General features: G+C 36.4%; 1 protein-coding gene across 1 annotated transcript in view; it reads right to left on the bottom strand.

Moving 5' to 3' along the window:
* ACADM (acyl-CoA dehydrogenase medium chain) overlaps positions 1 to 16500 on the bottom strand; it is a 28563-nt gene extending 12063 nt beyond the window's left edge. Inside the window, exons 1-8 of the mRNA XM_004482911.5 lie at positions 16068 to 16500; positions 13033 to 13120; positions 12026 to 12123; positions 11835 to 11904; positions 11139 to 11239; positions 10035 to 10115; positions 5365 to 5495; positions 2238 to 2346 (exon numbers count right to left, since the gene is read on the bottom strand). Of these exons, the coding sequence (XP_004482968.1) occupies positions 2238 to 2346; positions 5365 to 5495; positions 10035 to 10115; positions 11139 to 11239; positions 11835 to 11904; positions 12026 to 12123; positions 13033 to 13120; positions 16068 to 16097 (708 nt within the window). The 5' untranslated portion in view covers positions 16098 to 16500. The remainder of the gene's footprint in view (positions 1 to 2237; positions 2347 to 5364; positions 5496 to 10034; positions 10116 to 11138; positions 11240 to 11834; positions 11905 to 12025; positions 12124 to 13032; positions 13121 to 16067) is intronic.
* Between the last annotated feature and the right edge of the window lie 2550 nt (positions 16501 to 19050).

Below are 19050 nucleotides of genomic sequence, written 5' to 3' on the forward strand. Positions count from 1 at the left end.
TTGTCTCCTCATTAGAAAGCAAGCACCCCAAAGGCAGAGATTTTTGTCTGTACTGATGCATAAAATATTCCTCATACCTAGAATGATGCCTAGCATATATAGTATGTACTCAGTAATAAATGACTATGGAATTAGAGACATTTTCATGTGAGGAAAGTAGGCAAAAAGAAAGTGAGAATAGAAAAAAGCAAGATTAAGTCAAGTGGGTTTTCTATGGAAAAAAAGTGTAAGTTGTAAGATTATTTACACTTTCTATTGGTGAAACTAAATTTTCTAGCAGCCATCCCTAATAAGGAAAGCAAATATCATTAGTCACACGAATAAAAACAAAACAATTGCTTGGGAGACTCATAACTATTCTCAGCATTTACGCTAATAATCTATTAGTTACCAATATTACCAAAGTATATATCAATTTTATATATAATATATATTAGTTTTATAGCTACTTTAATATTATATATACTTTACTATTATATATTAATATATTGCCTAACTTATTATATATATTATGTAACATCTAGTTATGTTAGATATATTTAATATATATTTATATATATAATGCAGTTACCATTACCAAAAATATTAGTTTTATATATTATATATATAATTTGTCATAATTACTTTAATATAAAACTAACATATAGCCAATATAGCTATATATGTATTTTAATTTTATTATATATACAATCATATATTAATATGCTAGTTCTATAGAAAACTAATCACATTAGTTTTATTTAATAAAGTGTATTATACAATTAATATCACTTTTAAAAGAAAATATAAAATAGTGTCAGTAACTGCAGTGGGCAAGTTTCTAGAAGACCTTAGTGCTGGTCTCAACTCTGCCTTAAGTATGTGTCCTTGAGTAAATTACTTCACTTGGATCTGTTTCAATATTCAATGACTACGATGAAGTAAATGTCTAGAATGTCTTCAACCTTTAAAAATCTAGGACAGTGGAAAGAAGATGTGGCTTATACCATTGATGGCCTGCCTCCCACATGGGAGGTCCTGGTGCCTCCTGAAAAAACAAAAAACAACAAACAAAACAAATGAAAAACCCAACTCAGGGAGGCCAATGTGGCTCAGTGGTTCAGCGCCCGCTCCCTACACATGAGCTCCCAGGTTCAATCCCCAGCCCCTGCTACGTCAACAAAACAGAAACAAAAACCACTATGTGACATAATCCCTTTTATATACTAGTAACAGGTTTCCATTTTTAAAAGCCTTGGATAAAATAGAGAAATTCTGATGACTTAATAAAACGGGATTTATAAATGCATCGTGTCTGCTTTAGAAGTTCGCTAAACTTACTCAATTCAAATTAGCCATTACAGATCATGCTATGCTGCTCTAGTCTAATATCCAACCAGATAATTTGTATGTCTCCTCCTCTGGGAAGAAGAAAATATATCCTTTAAAAACTCTTAATTAACTTCCATAATTCCTCTCTTGCTTTAGATACAGACCTCATTTGGTCATTAACAGGTTTTCTCTTTTATATACCCATTTTGCAAAAAATTTTTTTGACGTTACAGAATTGAGTCTCTTCTTCTTAGTCTCAGAGTTATAATCTTAAACCATGTTTTGTTAGCTCTCACTAGAACTACTTTAATGACTTTATTTCTTTCCTTCATTGATTTACCTTTTAAACTCTTTTCTCTTTAGTCAATTTTAAATGCTGATAACTGCATCACCACATGTTCATATACAAACTTTTTCAAATGTGTTAAATGACCTTTTCTTAAATAATTTTTTTGCCTTTGCAAATTTAAGTCTCTTTGCCATTCTCACACATCTCTCAGTTTCAGATTTTTTCTCTTAGTGGTATAAGACCTTGAGTAATCAATTCGTTATGCTGATTTAATCCATAAAATGGCCATAATGGCATTTATTCTACCTGAATGGTTGCTGTAACAATCTAACAAGAGAAAGAGTGGGGAAGTCCTTTGAAATATCTATGGTTCTATTTTTGAGCAGGCCATATAAATATAATAGTTTGATTTCTGATTCATTATCCCTTACAGCTACAATGGCTACCCTTTCACATCATGACTCGAAATAACTATTCTTATAGACCATTTCACCTGAAAACATCAAAACACAGCTTTATTTTTATTCAACTTAATCTAAACAAAATGTTTTCAGTAAAGGAAACTGAAATAGTAACTTTCAAGTTTAAAATTTCAAATTAAAATATCTGAATCCTTAATTACTGATATACACTTTACCTTTCTTCCAATCTTGATTCCTGGTGTATCTGCTTCCACAATAAATCCAGTAAAGGCTTTATTAGCAGGAGCCTTAGGATCTGGATCAGAACGAGCCAATAAGAAATACCTAATATATACACACATACACATATGATTAAGATAAAGAAGGCAAACTATCTCAATTACTATTACAACCTTTTATTTATTTAGGTATTCAATCATTCATTCATAACCCCCACCACTCCGCTGTCTGCTTTTTGTTCATTTGTGTTCATTTGCTGTGTGCTTTTCTGTGTCTGCCTGTCTTTTCTTTAGCCAGCACTGGGAACTGATCCTGAGACCTTCCAGGGTAGGAGAGAGGCACTCTAGCTATTGTACCACCTCAGCTCCCTGGTTTGCTGTGTCTCTTATTATCTCTCCTCTGTGTCTCTTTTTGTCTTGCTGTGCCAGCTCTCCTTGTGGTCCAGCAATCCTGCATGGGCCAGCACACATGTGGGTCAGCTTGTCACAGAGGCCAGCTCGCCTTCACCAGGAGGCCCTGGGAATTGAACGCTGGACCTCCTATATGGTAGACGGGAGCCCAATCGCTTGAGCCACATCCACTTCCCATTACTTCTACCTTTTAGAGATAAGGAAATGAAGACTAAGAAAAGGTTAAAAAACTTGCCTAAGTTACATACCTTCACGTTAAGAGCTAGATTTCTAACTCACGTCTACTTCTTAACTATTATATAAGTAAATATTAAGTAAGTAAAAATCTCTTGTATCAAGGTAATTAATAAAAATAGCAAGTATGTACATGTTGGTACTGGCATTTCTACTTCCCCCAAACTAGCTTTATCCTTTAAGGGACAAGCCAACGGGAAAGGAAGGCAACAGGGATATGAAATAATATGAGACGGAGACTTCTGTGTTCTGACAACTGTCCTTTTCATGCAGTGCTGTCAGTGTTTCTGTCATGGGTGAATTATTAAGAATTTCTGATGATTTGTCCTTCCAAAAAACTCTCCCAGAAATATTTTGAAATGAAATACAAGGAGGAAAAAGTAAAAAGCATTAAAATCTCCAGTAAAAATTTAAATTAAAGAATTTTTTAAAAGTACAGACCTGCTTAAATAATAAATTTTTTTTCTATGCTTTAAACAATAAATTATAATTTACTTTATAGTTACATTTAATAATAATAAACAAGAGTAAAAAGTATTTTCTAGTTTCATATATTACCTATTTGCTTTACCATACAAAGAGTTGTACTTTGTCAATTCTTTGGTTTATGAAAGCTTATAATTACATGTTCGATTTCTCTCAATTTGTTAAACTTTTTTTCTTCACTTTTTAATCATTTGCTGATATTATGATTAATTGCTTAAAGATAATGATATAGTACTAAATAATACTGGACATGTAGGGAAACGGACTTGGCCCAGTGGTTAGGGTGTCCGTCTACCACATGGGAGGTCCACGGTTCAAACCCCGGGCCTCCCTGACCTGTGTGGAGCTGGCCCATGCGCAGTGCTGATGCGCAAGGAGTGCCCTGCCATGCAGGGGTGTCTCCCGCGTAGGGGAGTCCCATGCGCAAGGAGTGCACCCGTAAGGAGAGCTGCCCGGCGCGAAAGAAAGCTCAGCCTGCCCAGGAATGGCGCCGCCCACACTTCCCATGCCGCTGACAACAACAGAAGCGGACAAAGAAACAAGACACAGCAAATAGACAAAGAGAACAGACAACGGGGGGAGGGGGGGAACTAAATAAATAAAATAAATCTTAAAAAAAAAATACTGGACATGTAGGATACTTATAAGGGATTCATTGATATGAAACACTTTACAAAATAAAAAAATAGCTGCCTGGTAGGCTCATCCCCAAGAACAGTACATCAGGTGCCAGAAAACTGCACTGCCAAACATACACGTTGAATGAGAAATTTTGCTGATGAGGAGGCAGTTCATTATTCCAAGCACCGAAAAAGTCCTCCTTGTGTGAAGTCTCTATTTATACATATACACCTACTGATAGATAAATACTGTATTTTCCATGACAACTTAAAATGTAATGGATAGGGGAGTGGATGGAGCTCAGTGGTTGAGAGCCTGCTTCCCATGTATGAGGTCCTGGGTTCAATCCCCGGTACCTCCTGAAAACAAAACAAAACAAAAACATAATAGACAACACTACTGTTCCCTTGTGTTGAGTGAAATTCTGCATTTTCTAACTTTCAACCATTAATTCTAAACTGGTTTTCTGAAGCAATAGTTCAAGTCTGCTTTTCTTTCTATACGTTATTTCAAACATACCAAGATTCTTCCAAAATAACCAAGTCTGACTCCTTTATTCGTCACTGAATGCTTTCTAGGCTATTCCCAATGCAGAATACTTAGCTGCTTCTGAATTTATTCCAGTCTGTCAATGCATGTCTTAAAATGTGTTGCCTAGAATTGTCACCATTTTTCCCCATTGAATGCAATACTTCTATTACTTCAGCTTGAAATTATATTAGCTCTTGAAAAAATGATAAATCCAACTGCTGATTCCCACTTAACTTTTAGTTACTAAATTTTACTCATCTTTTTCCAAAGAATGCTATGAAATATGTCTTTATTCAACATGTTAATATTTATAGAAAGGATTTTTGATCCTTTGTTGAACTCTATATTATGTTTAGACCTATATATATTAAACCTTCTAGATTTTATACAAGTAAATTTTTTTTTCTAAATGATAACCTGAGTTTTAAGTCTGCCTCTGCTTCGTACTTAAAATCAAAGAGGTATGCTATACTGGTAGTTTTCAGTTTCCCTCAGAGGCTTATGGGGTTCCAAGAAGTACTGATTCAGGAGACTGGGAGTAGAGATGCTAAGCCAAGTAAAGGGAGATCTGTCTTCCTAACCAGATTCAACCATAGTATGGGTTTTTATTTTATTTTGCTGATTAAGCTTCAGGGACTTAATATGAAAATACAGTAGAGGGGCTTATAAAAATAAATAGTTTCTCAAAATCATTTAACTATAATCTCTTAGGGACCTTCCAGTTCTGTGAATATAGCTTACCTTAATTGTGGTGGATTAAAAATAATGGGAAGAACAGAAGGGAGACCATGAATACAATGCACTTAAGAAGCAAAATACAGAGATGTTTTCAACACTATACCAATTAGCTTTTCCTCCATTGGTTATCCACATCTTCTGACCATTGATAATATACTCGTCTCCCTTCTTTTCTGCTTTGGTCTTTATACCAGCTACATCAGAACCCGCTCCAGGTTCTGTTACACAATAGGCCTTGAAAATATGGAAACAAAAGAAAAAAATTAATTTAACTAATTAAATTATGAACATTTGTGACCAGGATTTTGTTTGTTAAACCGAAAAATAAAATACTCTTAGAGGTTCAAACAGATCAAATGTAAACTATTTGAGGTATAAATTAAAAGTCAGTATAGAACAACAATTAAAAAATTAAAATATTAGATATCCTCAACCAAGTTAATTAAATTCAAATTTGTATGTATCATTCATTCAAACATTTATCCAGTATCTACACTCTACCTGAATTAGGACTAAGAGAGCTAGAGGTGAAAGATATTGTGTCCTCAAGATTATAATGTAACAATAAAAATATATACTATAATGTAATAATATGTCTAAGAGGCACACACAGGCTTGAGAAACTAATTTCTCAGGGAAAGCTTCCCAGAGAAGGCAATGCTTAAATTAAATCTCAAAAAGGAAGACGATCCTTTGGAATGTACAGAACAGGGTGGAGTGTATATTCCATACAGAAGTAATGATCCTGAGGTAAAAGGCAGGATTGCCCAGTGTTTGTAATGCTGTAAGTATCAGAGCCCAATAACATGTGAATTCTGTAAATGTATGTAAGTGATAGGAAATGAGTCTGAAAAAAAAAAAGGGAAACAGATGACAAAGAACCCTTTAAATCATATTAAGAAGTTAAAATTTTTTCTGGTAAAAGTAAGGGAATCTCTTAGGGCTCTGAAACAGAGGAGTGACAAAATGCAAGCAATTATTCTATTAAAGGGAATAGTGGGGCGGGGGGGGGGGCGGTTGGTGAATGTTAGGGAGCTAAGTTATTCAAGTTTATTGAGAGACAAGTTCTGTGGATACAATGCCTAAAAGCACAAATTCCTTTCGGTCAGGGTACTTATAGACCAAAGAAGAGAAAAACTTTAATAGTTAATTTTCACTCAAAGTAGTAAGGGTATAAAGGGTTATTATAAGAATGATAAAGATCTAGGGGGAGTAGTTGAACATGGGTGGTAAGGAGGGTAGACAATCAGAAAATCAGGAGAGAAATTAGGAATGAAAATGAAAATTAAATGTGCCAACACTTTTGGGATGCAATGAAGGCAGTGCTGAGAGGGAATTTTATACCTCTAAATACTTAAATTAAAAAAAAAAAAGACTTCAAATCAGAAACCTAACCTCAAAAATGGAAGAAGTACAAAAAGAAGAGCAAATTAAATCCAAAGCCAGCAGAAGAAAAAAATAACAAAGATTAGAGTGGAGATAAATAAAATAGTAAATAAAACAAAACAAAAATGGTAGAGAGATGAAACAAAACCAAAGCTGGTTCTTTGAAAAGATAAATAAAAATGACAAACCATTAGCTAGATGGACAAAGGAAAAGACAGAGAACACAAATTTTAAAAATCAGAAACGAAAAGGGGAACATTACTATTAACCCTGCCGAAATAAAAAGGACTGTACATCAATGGTATGAACAAATGTATGCCCATCAATTAGAAAATCTAGATGATAAGGACAAATTCTTAGAAACACACGAACTACCTACACTGATTCAAGAAGAAATAGAAGGGGGAGTAGGGAGTGGGGTATAAAGGAACCTCTTATATTTTTTAATGTAACATCTGCTGTGATCTATGTATCTTGAAAAGAAAAGGACAACAAAAGAAAAAGAAGAAATAGAGATCTCAACAAACCAATTGCTGGTAAAAAGACTGACCTCCAACAAAAGAAAAGCCCAGGAGCAGATAGCTTCATAGGTGAATTCTTTTGTTGCTTGTTTTTAGATATAAAGGCTAAGAAAGCATTGGCAAACACAAGGTCCATAAAGTTCTTCCAAGAGTTAACTTCAATTCTGCTCAAACTCTTCCAAAAAATTGAAGAGGAGGGAACACTGTAACTCAATCTACGAGGCCAACATCACACTCATACTAAAGTCAAATAAATATACCACAAGATAAGGAAACTATAGAAAATATCTCTTATGGATATAGGTACCAAAATTCTAAACAAAATACTAAGAACCCGAATTCAACAACATAGTAAAAAAATTAAACACCATTATCAAGTGGGATTTATCCCTGGTATGCAAGGTTGGTTCAATGTAAGAAAAGCAATTAACATAATACACCACATTAACAGAATGAAGGAAAAAATACACATGATCCTCTCAATCAATACAGACAGGCATTTCACAAAATACAGCACCCTTTCTTGATAAAAGCACTTAGAACACTAGGCATAGAAGGAAACTTCCTCAATATGACAAAGGGCATATATTAAAAGCCCACAGCTAACATCCTGCTTAATGGTAAAAGACTGAAAGCTACCCCTCTAAGAGAAAGAACAAGGCAAGGATGTTCACTGTTACCAATTATTCAACATTTTATTGGAAGCTCTTGCCAAGGAAATTATGCATGAAAAAGAAATAAAGGCACCCAAATTGGAAAGGAAGTAGTAAAACTTTCCCTATTTTCAGATAAATGATCATACATATACTAATAGAATATCTTTAAAAATCCAAAACAAAGCTTTTAAAAATAATAAAAGAATTCAGCAAAGTGGCGGGACACAAGATCAACATCCAAAAATCAGTATTGCTTTTATACACAAGCAATGGACAACTGGAAGAAGAAATCAAGGAAAAAAATTCCACTTACAATAGCAAGTAAATCTAATATCTAGGAATAAACCAAGTATGTAAAGACTTCTATACAGAAAACTATAAGACATTGTAAAAAGAAATTAAAGAGTACCTCAATAAGTGGAAGGATATTCCGTGTTCTGGGACTTAGAGAGTAAATATCATTAAATTGTCATTACTACCTAAAGCAATGTATAGATTCAATGCAATCCCAATTAAAATACCCACATTCTTCCAGATAGGGAAATGCCAATCACCACAATTATTTGGAAGGGTGAGGGGCCCTGAATAGCTAAAGCCATCTTGAAAAAGAAGAATGAGGTTGGAGGACTCACACTTCCCAAACTGAAAACTTATTACAAAGCCACAGTAGTCAAAACAGCATGGTACCAGGGAGAAGATGTAGCTCAAGTGGATGACTGCCTGCTTCTCATGTACGAGGGACCGGGTTCAATCTCCGGTTCCTCCTAAAACAAAACAAAACAAAACAAAAATGCAGCATGATACTGGTACTGGCACAAGGACAGACATACAGACCAATGGAATAGAATTGAGGGCTCAGAAATTAACCTTCCTATTGATTTTTGATAAGGGAGAAAAGACAACAAAAATGGGAAAGAACAGTGTCTTCAACAAATGGTGTTGGGGAAACTGCACCTCCATTTGCAAAAAAAAGGAGGACCCCTACATCACACTATATACAAAACTCAACTCAAGATTGATCAAAGACTTATTTGTAAGAGACAGAACTATTGAACTCCCAGAAGAAAATGCAGACAAGAACTTTATGGGCCTTGTGTTTGCCAATGCTCTCTTAGCCTTTATATCCAAGAACAAGCAACAAAAGAAAAAAATAAACGGGACCTAATCAAAATGAAAAAAATTTGTTAATCAAAAAAACCTACAGCAGCTCTAAAAAATAAAATATTTTTAGAAATAGCTATTTTTAAGTAATATAATTACAAATATTCTTACTAGTACATGAAGGTAGGATCTCTCCTAAGCACATCTATACTTAAAACCATTACCCTATTTCAAGGTAATATACATATAGGAGAAAAATCTAGATGTTTCACACCATTCTTAGACATTTTTAAGACTGTTTAGCTTAAACTCTCATTTATTTAAAAAATTACCAATTACCTAGAAAACAATAAATGCTTTTATTAAGTAGTACCTAAAATTTAGGTATCTGAAATTAATTGAAAAAATACTCACTTTTAAATATTAATTTCTACTCTCAGACCAATTCTCACAATTAGCTCAAACTAATAGTAATTTATTATACTTCAGTATCATAACCACAACCCAGGTTGAAATCTATTAGACTAACAAACAAGCAGGTAAAAATTCTTATGTAAAGAATACTTCAGAATGAAACTTCAGGATATAGGCATATCTTTAAAACTCCATTTAAAATTTTGTTGTGTAGTTCCTAGGCAATTAATAAAATCTATAACTACTCTCCCCAAGTAACTCAGTCATTCAAGAAATGAATTGGTATCTCTTCAAGTTCCTTCTTCACCATTAATAGTTCAAAGGACTATCAGTTCAAACACCTATGGACTTAAAGTTAACAAACGGAACTTCCCTATAGACCTACGTTCCTGAACTGCAGAGGGCCCCATTAAGAAGCTATCTCACTGGAAATAATCAAGGGGCTGCTTATGACACATTTTTGGCATCCCAGAAACGTTATTTTACCGAAAGGTGCTCTTTCTTTCACAAAATCCTCTGCATTAACCTTTTAATTTTCTCTCATTTCATCCAAACTGAAAATTTGAGGATTAATTTTTAATTCATATGTAGTTGCTAAAATTTGCCGTAATGTGTTACAGCCCAAAGTATATTCATATATATTCAAAAGAAGAAATAGCACTCTTTTTCTCTTCTTTACAGCTATACATACTTACACTTATCAGTGGTTCCTCAATCAATCTTCCCAAATACTTCTTTTGTTGTTGATCATTTCCAGCAATAAGAACAGGCATTTGCTACCAAAGAAAATTGAAATATTTTTTTAAAAAGCAAGATGTTTTTATAAGATATGTAAGTTCAGAGATGCTATGATTCAGAACAAAAGAACTTTTTTCCCTAAGGGGTAAATGCAGAGAATTTGCCTTTAATTCTACCTCTGAGTTGCAGAACTAAAAACCAAGAGGAAATAATTAATGTTATACATGGGACTTGTTAGAAATATAATGTGTTTAACAATCTACTATAGTAAAAGTTAAAAACAGAGAATTAAATACAGGCTAAGTAGCAAAGTATGTATGATCAGACTTCCTAAGAATTGCTCAATAAATTTCAGAACAGCCACCAGGGGCAGCAAGCCATCCTGATTCTTTTCCTGCGTGTTGGCTTTAAAAACTGCCTTTACCTAAGAATTGCCACTGAAGCAGTAGCTAAAGTGCAGTTCCACCACAAGGACAACAAGGACTCTGATAGTGGGGATAAGGGACAGAAGGATCAAAGCTTGGAATAAAAACTCCAAGTTTAACTACAGAATCTTGTTTATTTTTAAAGAAAATGATGTTCTATTAACCTTTTTTACTAATAACAGTTTATGTAGCACTCGGTAAAAATAAACTATATGAACTTTCAGCATGACTGATACAACAAATCAGGAAAATATTTAGAGATGGAAGAGAAAAATTCCCAAAGTTCCTATTCAGGATAAGTTAATACTCTGGCAATAAGGTAAGTGTCAAAATACCTAAGGTCGAGAGCATAAAAAATAGTGCAAACAATAATACAATGCAGAGAAAGTCTGTATAAATAAGATTGAGTGGAAGAAAAACAAAAAAAATTCATTACATCTTGAAATTATTTTCCATTGGGAGCAAACTAATTTTTGAGTGTGATTCAGTAAGAAAAGTTTCATAGTTATAACTTATTTTATAGATAAATGATCATGAACATCATAGGTATGTACACACTCCTGTCCAACCTAAGCTAGTAGTAACTGTCTAATAAAGAGCAGCTCTACTAGGTAATTAATTGTCTAAGGAACTTACCCCCAAAGAATTTGCTTCAATAGCAGTCTGAATCCCTGTGCATCCATAAGCTATTTCTTCAGTAATTAAACAAGCATCAAAACATCCAAGACCAAGGCCCCCTATAGTATTAAAATGTTTTAAGAGTCCATTATAACATGCAGTGCATCTCTACAATAAAAAGGTGAGCTATTTTGTTTAGTTCTCTTATTATCTAAATTTCTTAAAAAGTAAATTTGCACATGCAATATTAATAACAAAAGAAATGAAATAAGTGCTCTGGCTGGTATGGTAACTAATGCTTCTATAAAATAGGTTTTAAATTTTTCAGAAAATCCTCTTACAATTTGTAATGCATAACTTCACTTTTGAAAAATCTGATTCAAGTCTGCTAAACCTTTGATCCAAGGAAAAGAGTAACAATCTCAAAGATAAAAGGTCTGAATAAAACATGAAATATAAGGCAGGACTTAAATGAATCAAACTGAATAACTCTAAGGAGAGAAGTTACCAAGGTTTAGGATCAAGCTAAGTTTGGAACCAGTTATTAAGAAGGAAGGAAAATGCCTCTAATTATGAGTACGAGGTTTTTAAAAAGCAGGCAAATACTGTATTCTGAACAGGGAAACAAAGCTTAATACTCAGAATGACTGTGTATTTTTCACAATTTTTCTTGTTCATTTCCATTCTAGGGTTAAAAATGTAAAGAAAGCTTACCACAGCTTTCTGGAATATGTGTATTCATCAAACCAAGTTCCCAGGCTCTTTTAATTAGGGGAACAGGATACTAAACAAAAAAAAAAGAGAAGCATCAAGGCAGTTAGTTATATTTAAAATCTAGATAATGTACTACATGATTTAGTAAAAACTGTAAAAAATTTTTCTTTCCTTAAAATGTATATACCTACCTCGCCAGTTTTATCATATTCTGCAGCAACAGGGATTACTTCCTCTCTGGCAAATTTTCGAGCAGTAGCTTGAAATTCTTTCTGCTGTTCAGTGAGTTCTATGGGAAAATTATTTTGAAAACATAAGATAGGGTAATGAGGAGAGGAAAAAATCTTTCTATGAAATCAATATGTGGACATTTATATTTATAATGGGAACTTTAACCCTTGATTAACCAGAAAGTCAAAGATGACAAGTGCTTTCTGGTGAATCAATATTTTACCATACAATATAATTAAGTCTATGCAGTAGAAAGGCCAAAATAGAGTTCCTAAGTAGATTTTTCAAATATATACTAACACTGAAATGAAACCAACATATAACTCTGATCTCAAAAATCAGGCTAACTAGAGATAACACAAAGTGAGCATAAAACAATGAAGGTTGTTTAGAAACATCATATATCAATATCATAATTTGATATTGATAACAAATCCTCCCTTAAACTATTTTCTATGATTAACTGCACTGAAAAAATGGTTTTTTTAACTAGAGGAAAGGTAATAATTTTGAAGTGAGAAAGACTTTAGGAGGCAAAATATGCAAGATAGCGATATTATTCCAATTTTTTGCCTGATATCTCACCTAATAGAGAACAGGAGAAGGAAAATCCTGTTCTTTTTTCCCTTGACACCATATGATTCCCTGGTCCGAGACAGAGAACTCCCATCTAGTAGCATTAAAAATACAATTCTGATATATTATGACCAAAATAGACTTTGGCCTATTATTAAGTAAATAGTGTTGTGTGTATAGAGTTTGTTTAACAAATATTTTTGAAATTCAAACATGCCAAAGAAAGAAGAAAACAGGATCAGGAAAAACAATTTATGGATAGTGATTGTTCCTACTCATTAACAGACATTAAATCTATCTACCAAAGATATTCCAGATAAATACATAAATAGGACAGCACAGAGTATGTATAGCAAATATAAGGTAAAGACAATGGTAAGATCAAATATACCAAAATTAAATCCTAATCCTGGTTCACGTCGTAGGGCAGCTTTTGTATGTTGTGCTCTCCAGTAAAAATAAGAAATACTTCTCAGGACCTGTAAAGAACAATTTTATGATAATAATTTGATAAATTAAACATTAACCAATTAAGAGATTGTTAACAATTAAAAAAGCGATTACAGAAATTTGACCATCCTCAAAAACACTGATTTTTAAGTTACCATTTCTTAAATGCTTTCAACTATCATTAATTTGATTTCTCTAATAAGCCAGTTAACAGTTACAGCAATACCTATCATAGAGGAAATAATTTTAAAACTAATGAAAATAAATCTCATCAGTGGTATGTGCATTGCTGAAGTGGAGGGTTCCCAGTACAAAGAAGTCAGGGGTAGTAGTAGATGTATGCTGCTATTCTGGAAATCTCACTTATAAGATTCTTGGACATTGGTAACTGGAGATCTGAGGCAGGGGCAAAAGGAGGGAATTGTATTGCACTGGTGAATTTACCTAGTCCATCAACTTAGATCCCTGTCGCTGTGGGGCCCCCATGTATGCCTCTGGCAATCTCTCACTGAGAAGAAGCCTTTTCTAAGATACCCCACTCTAAATAAAAAACAAATTAACATAAAAATAATATGTTCTATATTTTCTGCTGTTGTCCACAAACATTTTTAGAATGCTCTAAGCCAAGGATCAGCAAACTCTGTCATCCATTTTTTTGTAAATAAAATTTGATTGGAATACAGTCACACAATGTTCTCTTTGGCTGCTTTCCCAGCAGAGCTGAGAAGACTGCATGGTTGACTAAACCAAAAGTATTATTAAAAGTATTTACTATCTGGTCTTTTATCAAAAAAGTGCTGAACTAATATACCATTAGTCATTTTATGCTTAACATCTACAATGTACTCATATTTCTTTGAAATATAATCAGATATATATACATACATAATAAACATATGATTTATCTTTGTAATCCATTTTTAAATTCATGACAATTCAAAGGACACAAAGGCAACTAGTTCCATTTAAACTGAAAAAAAATGTCGCTTTTAAGTAAATGTTTAGGGACAACTAAAATTACACAATTTACATTTCCAAGGATTTTCATGGAATCCAAATCGGATAAGCTAGATACTGAGAGAAAAGAGAAGCTGAAGAAAATACTAGACGAAAAACTAAAATTGTTTTTCAAACTCCATAAGTAGAAATTGTCCATTTTGTCTAATAGCTCAAATTTATAATCATCTACATTCCAAGTGACCAGAATTAGATTGTGAAATATCCTAATTTAAATAGCCCTTTAAAAATAAAATATACCTTGTACTACATTTTGAAAGAAAAATTAGACAAAAATTCAGAGTAAGAAATTTTCTTTGCAATTTTCATTACTTTTATCTTGGAAGTAAAACATGGTTCCTGTGTTCTTCCTTCTCCATTCATCCTACACCAAACGTATTCTTGCTTACAGTCACTTTCTAGTATTAATTCACTGAATCCCCAAGATAAGCCCAGGATTACTAAAATACAATTTTTATTCCTATTTTGTATATGAAGAAACTGAGGCTCAGGGAGGTCAAGTATAATTATCCAAGGTCACTCTGTTTTAGGTAGTGAAAACAGGATTATGTAAAGGAAAAAAAAAGCCCTACAAAACTGAAAACCACAACACTTGAATCTATTATAAATGTATATTAAACACCACTGTAAAAAAATCAGACCGTACAGAACAGGTAAAATTCCCTGCTGAGAGACTTTAAAATAGGGAAATATTTCGTAGATTTAAAGTAATTTGCAAAAAGTCAGTTTACAAATGATTTTTCAGGAAAGCATCTATTATATAAAATAAGTATAAAGATAACTGTAGTCAGGGAACAGTTCATAAATCTATTCATCATAACAATGTTAGCCATGTAAATATAGATAGCTGGTTTAGTAGAAACAAAAATAGAAAATGCACAGACTTGCACTTAGAATGTTCCCTTCCAAGGTCTGGCTCCCACCCAAGGGCACACATTTTATCAGGAGACCCCGGGGATCCAACTGGGTCCTCGCATATGGTAGATGAACCAAATCTTCTCCCCTAAAAATAATTTTTAAAATCCCCCAATTTCTGTCTTCAGAGGCCATTAATTTGTGTAGCAATGAAATAAACAGGTAAATAATCTACTGGAATTATCCTAAATTCTAAAGCTGTAGCTTTTGTTGTCAAGACCTTACCCTTCCTAACTCAATTTTAACACCATTTTAATGACAGTCTTGTTTGAATAAGTAATATTTAAGATATCTTACTGTACCTAGTGACTAACACATATTGAGAAGCTGTAATACCAAAATATATAGATAACTGCCCGGAAAGTTCTGGTAAATTCGTTTTTGTTTTTTTTTTTAACTTAAGCAACAAGGAAGCGTTCTCCTCCATATTTACAAAACAAAAGCGAGTTAAACATATTCATTATCCCAAGTAGCAGCAGCTCTATTTTTCTCCACCCGTGCTTTCCGAAGGACCCAATAGAAGAACCAATAATATCTAAATTCCACCCTTTCTAAATACATCAACTATACAGTGACATCTATTTTATGATTTCCTTCCTAGGCTGGGGTTAAAGAGCTGGTAGGGAGGAGAAAGTTTCCTCGAAGAGATACTAAAGCTAGTCATGGAACACAAGACTAATGGTTCTGAGACCCTGTCTCAGTTCAAACACCCATTCACTTCGGAGAAGTATTTGACGGTTCCTGGGCCAGAGAAAGGAAAAGCATATCCTCAGTAGTAGAACGCCGTTTATATAGGAGTCAGCTGTCATACGACACAGGGAAAACCTGAAATGCATTTTGTGCAGTGGTGAGAGGAGCGGGTGGGTGTGCATAGGGGGCGAGGGTCCGGAATCCACACCGCCGCCAGGCTGGGGTGCCGCACCCGCGGCAGGCTCCCCAGCTGCCCGCCGCTGCCTACGCTCCCGACCGCACCTATTTTCGGCCAGGGCCCACCGCCCCAAACACCGCTCCCGGGCCACACGCCAACCCTGCTCTCTCGCTCACCCCACAACTTCGCCTAAACACCGCGGCCATCGTGGCTCCAGAAGCACCTCCGCAGAGCAAACCGTTGAAGTACAGAAAAGCTAACGCCAGCGAGAGCGGAAAAAGACATCTAGTTCCGCCCGCTGGGGAGGGACGTGGGCGGGACTCTAAGGGCAAAGGCGAGGCCCGAGCCGTTGGAGAGAGACGCCTGGATCCCTGCCACAGGCAGAGGCCGGGGACGGCGGGGAGGAGGAGCCGCGAAGGAGGCACGCGAGCGCGGCTTCTCCCAACAGAGGCGGCCCATGCCCCTCGCCCGCGCCATCCCCGCGATCGTGGAAGCGATCTAGCCGCGTTTCAGAGGCCTGACTGGTCCCCAGGGGCGGTCCCCGAAAAGGTTTTACTTTCTTCTGGTCCTCTGAGTTCACTGTCCTTCCCTGGGAGAAACTGAGAATGTGCTGAGAGGGAACCCTAGAAGGGAGACGTCAGAGGAGGAGGTGCGGGTGAAAGCCAGTGGCTGGGAGGGGGGTGGGGGAGAATGAGGGAGGCTGAGCGCACCGGAATCTGGGTGAAAGGGCGCACAAGCTTCTGTCCCGCCCGCTGCCGAAGCCAGGTGGAAGAGGTTCAGCCTTGACCTTGACCAGGAGAAACCTGTCCAAGTCAAGTCGTTTCTTCTTTAAAGATTCGAGTAGCCTTTTCCCTTGAACTCTGGACCTCAAGGGGCAGGATTTTCTGTACTTCGAAAATTTAATAAAGGGGGGAGGGATCTACCTCCTTAGTATTTCAAATTCCACCTTAGTATTTCAAAGGCGATTTATTACCACCCCGTACATATGAATGGGGAGAGTGTCCTTGGAAATAGATTCCTGGCTCAGTGAATGAATGTTGAAAGTGTTGCCGAATTTTCTCTAGGTTCTTGATTAAGCTACATAAAATAAATTTTAAGAGCAAGCCAGATTAGTTAGGCCAGTAATTTATTAAATAGGGAGGGAAGAGAGATGGGAGAAAAGAACAGATTTAGGATCCCAGGTAGAGGGGAAGGGGCTGAAAAGTGATAGAGGGCTGATTTACAGGCTTCATTTCCCCATTACAGATGACAAATGCCCAGTTTTACTTGTGTGCTGATCCAGGCAGGGGAAGAAGGGAAGAACAGGGAAGCCTTAGGCTTTTAAACCGTTACTTTTCTGTCTCTTTGCTTTTGCAGGAGGACCAGTCACACCGGTTTGCTGTTTTGATTGATTACCCCACCCCTTAACACTCTGGAGGGCGGGGCTTCTGGCTGCAGGAGGATTCCTCCTCCTCCAGAGTTTCTAGCAAGGTTCTTCCAGCAGCCATCCTGTGGGGTCCAGAGGGCCACATGTTTAATAGCAGTGGGTGTTTTTTTGCCTGGTTCCACATCTATCTATTGATTTCTCATCTAGCCTGCCTCAAAAGTACATGTCTGTCTGAAAAATTCTACTTAGATTAATCATCAATTCAAATTACCCCTGAGTTCTGAGATGGTTGTTGTGATGGTTACAAAGCTGGGAGTTTTATTTTTCTAAAGCTGTCCAGATTTGAATACCTCTTTGTGGAAGCTCATAAAAACCCCAGTGTAAGCCAAAAGTGTAAGAGATTCCCATATTTTTCAAGACTTCATTTTCATTGCTGCCTTCCTAATTCATTCCCTCATTTCTATTATTATTACTAACTTCCTTAAGAATATCTCTTGCCTAGTGAAGGCCTGTCCATGATCCAACTCTAATTTAGTTGTTCAACTTTAATATCCTATTATTTTACTCCTCTGCAAGAACCCACCACTATGTCTTCTGGGAATTTATAATGTTTTTATCCAGACTGTATTCAGTTAAGTGCTAAATTCAAAGTTAGAGTACCCATAAAATTCAGAAAAGAGAGAATCATTTTATCCTGGAAATGGCAAGAAAACTTTCAAAAAGGTAGATGGGACACAAACTGGACACCTAAATTTAGGTAGTATTTGGTATGCATATCTTCTTTTTCCAAATTCTTTTTTAAACAGAGATGAACAAAAAAAATAATGGGAAGCGGATTTGGCTCAACTGATAGAGCATCTGCCTACCCAGGGCTCAAAGCCAGGGCCTCCTGACCTGTGTGGTGAGATGGCCCATGCACAGTGCTGATGCATGCAAGGAGTGCTGTGCCATGCAGGGGTGTTCCCTGCATAGGGAAACCCCATGTGCAAGGAGTGCGCCCAGTCAAGGAGAGCTGCCCCGCATGGAAAAAGCACAGCCTGCCCAGGGGTGGGCACCACACACACACACGGAGAGCTGATGCAGCAAAATGACGCAAAAAAAAAGAGACACAGGTTCCCGGTGCCACTGACAAGAATGCAGGTGGACACAGAAGAATGTGGGGAGCCACCCGCTGTGAGGTCTGTTTACAACCTCCAACAACATGGCGGATTTCACAACCCTGCCCCGCCATTTTCTTCTTCTTCTTCTTCTCCTCCTTTGTTCTCCCCTTCCCACCACAACTCTGGTAAACACAGCAGCACGCATGTGCAAGGCGCGAAACTCTGCAGACCCGGCGCGAACTTTCAGCCAATACCCTCCTTGGACGCCTGTCACACCTGTGAGACTAGCCTATCACCTGTGGACACGTTCCCTTCCCTCAGTATATATTCCCATGTTCTACCCCCAATAAACGAGGCTTGATCAGAATTCTGTCTTGCCTCCATTCTTCGTGTCTCTTGTCCCCGTCTCTGTGTCGTTTGCTTTATTTCTAGATCCCCGAGCCTGGTCGGACAGGAGAAGTCCTGTCGTGTTGGCCTGGCCCGCGGGCAGGCCGGGTCAAGTGGTGCCCAACGTTCCGGGGTGAATCGAATCAAGCAATGATCTAGAAAATGCCGATTGATGGGCCCAAAAGAAGATATTTGAAGAGACACTGCCAGGAGCCTGCGGTCAGGATCTCAGAGTACAAAGAGACACCGCCAGGAGCCTGCTGCACGGTTAGGATCTCGGTAAGTGATCGACGAAAGTATGAGACA

Source organism: Dasypus novemcinctus, chromosome 9 (genome assembly GCF_030445035.2).
Source record: "Dasypus novemcinctus isolate mDasNov1 chromosome 9, mDasNov1.1.hap2, whole genome shotgun sequence".
Lineage (NCBI taxonomy): Eukaryota > Metazoa > Chordata > Mammalia > Cingulata > Dasypodidae > Dasypus > Dasypus novemcinctus.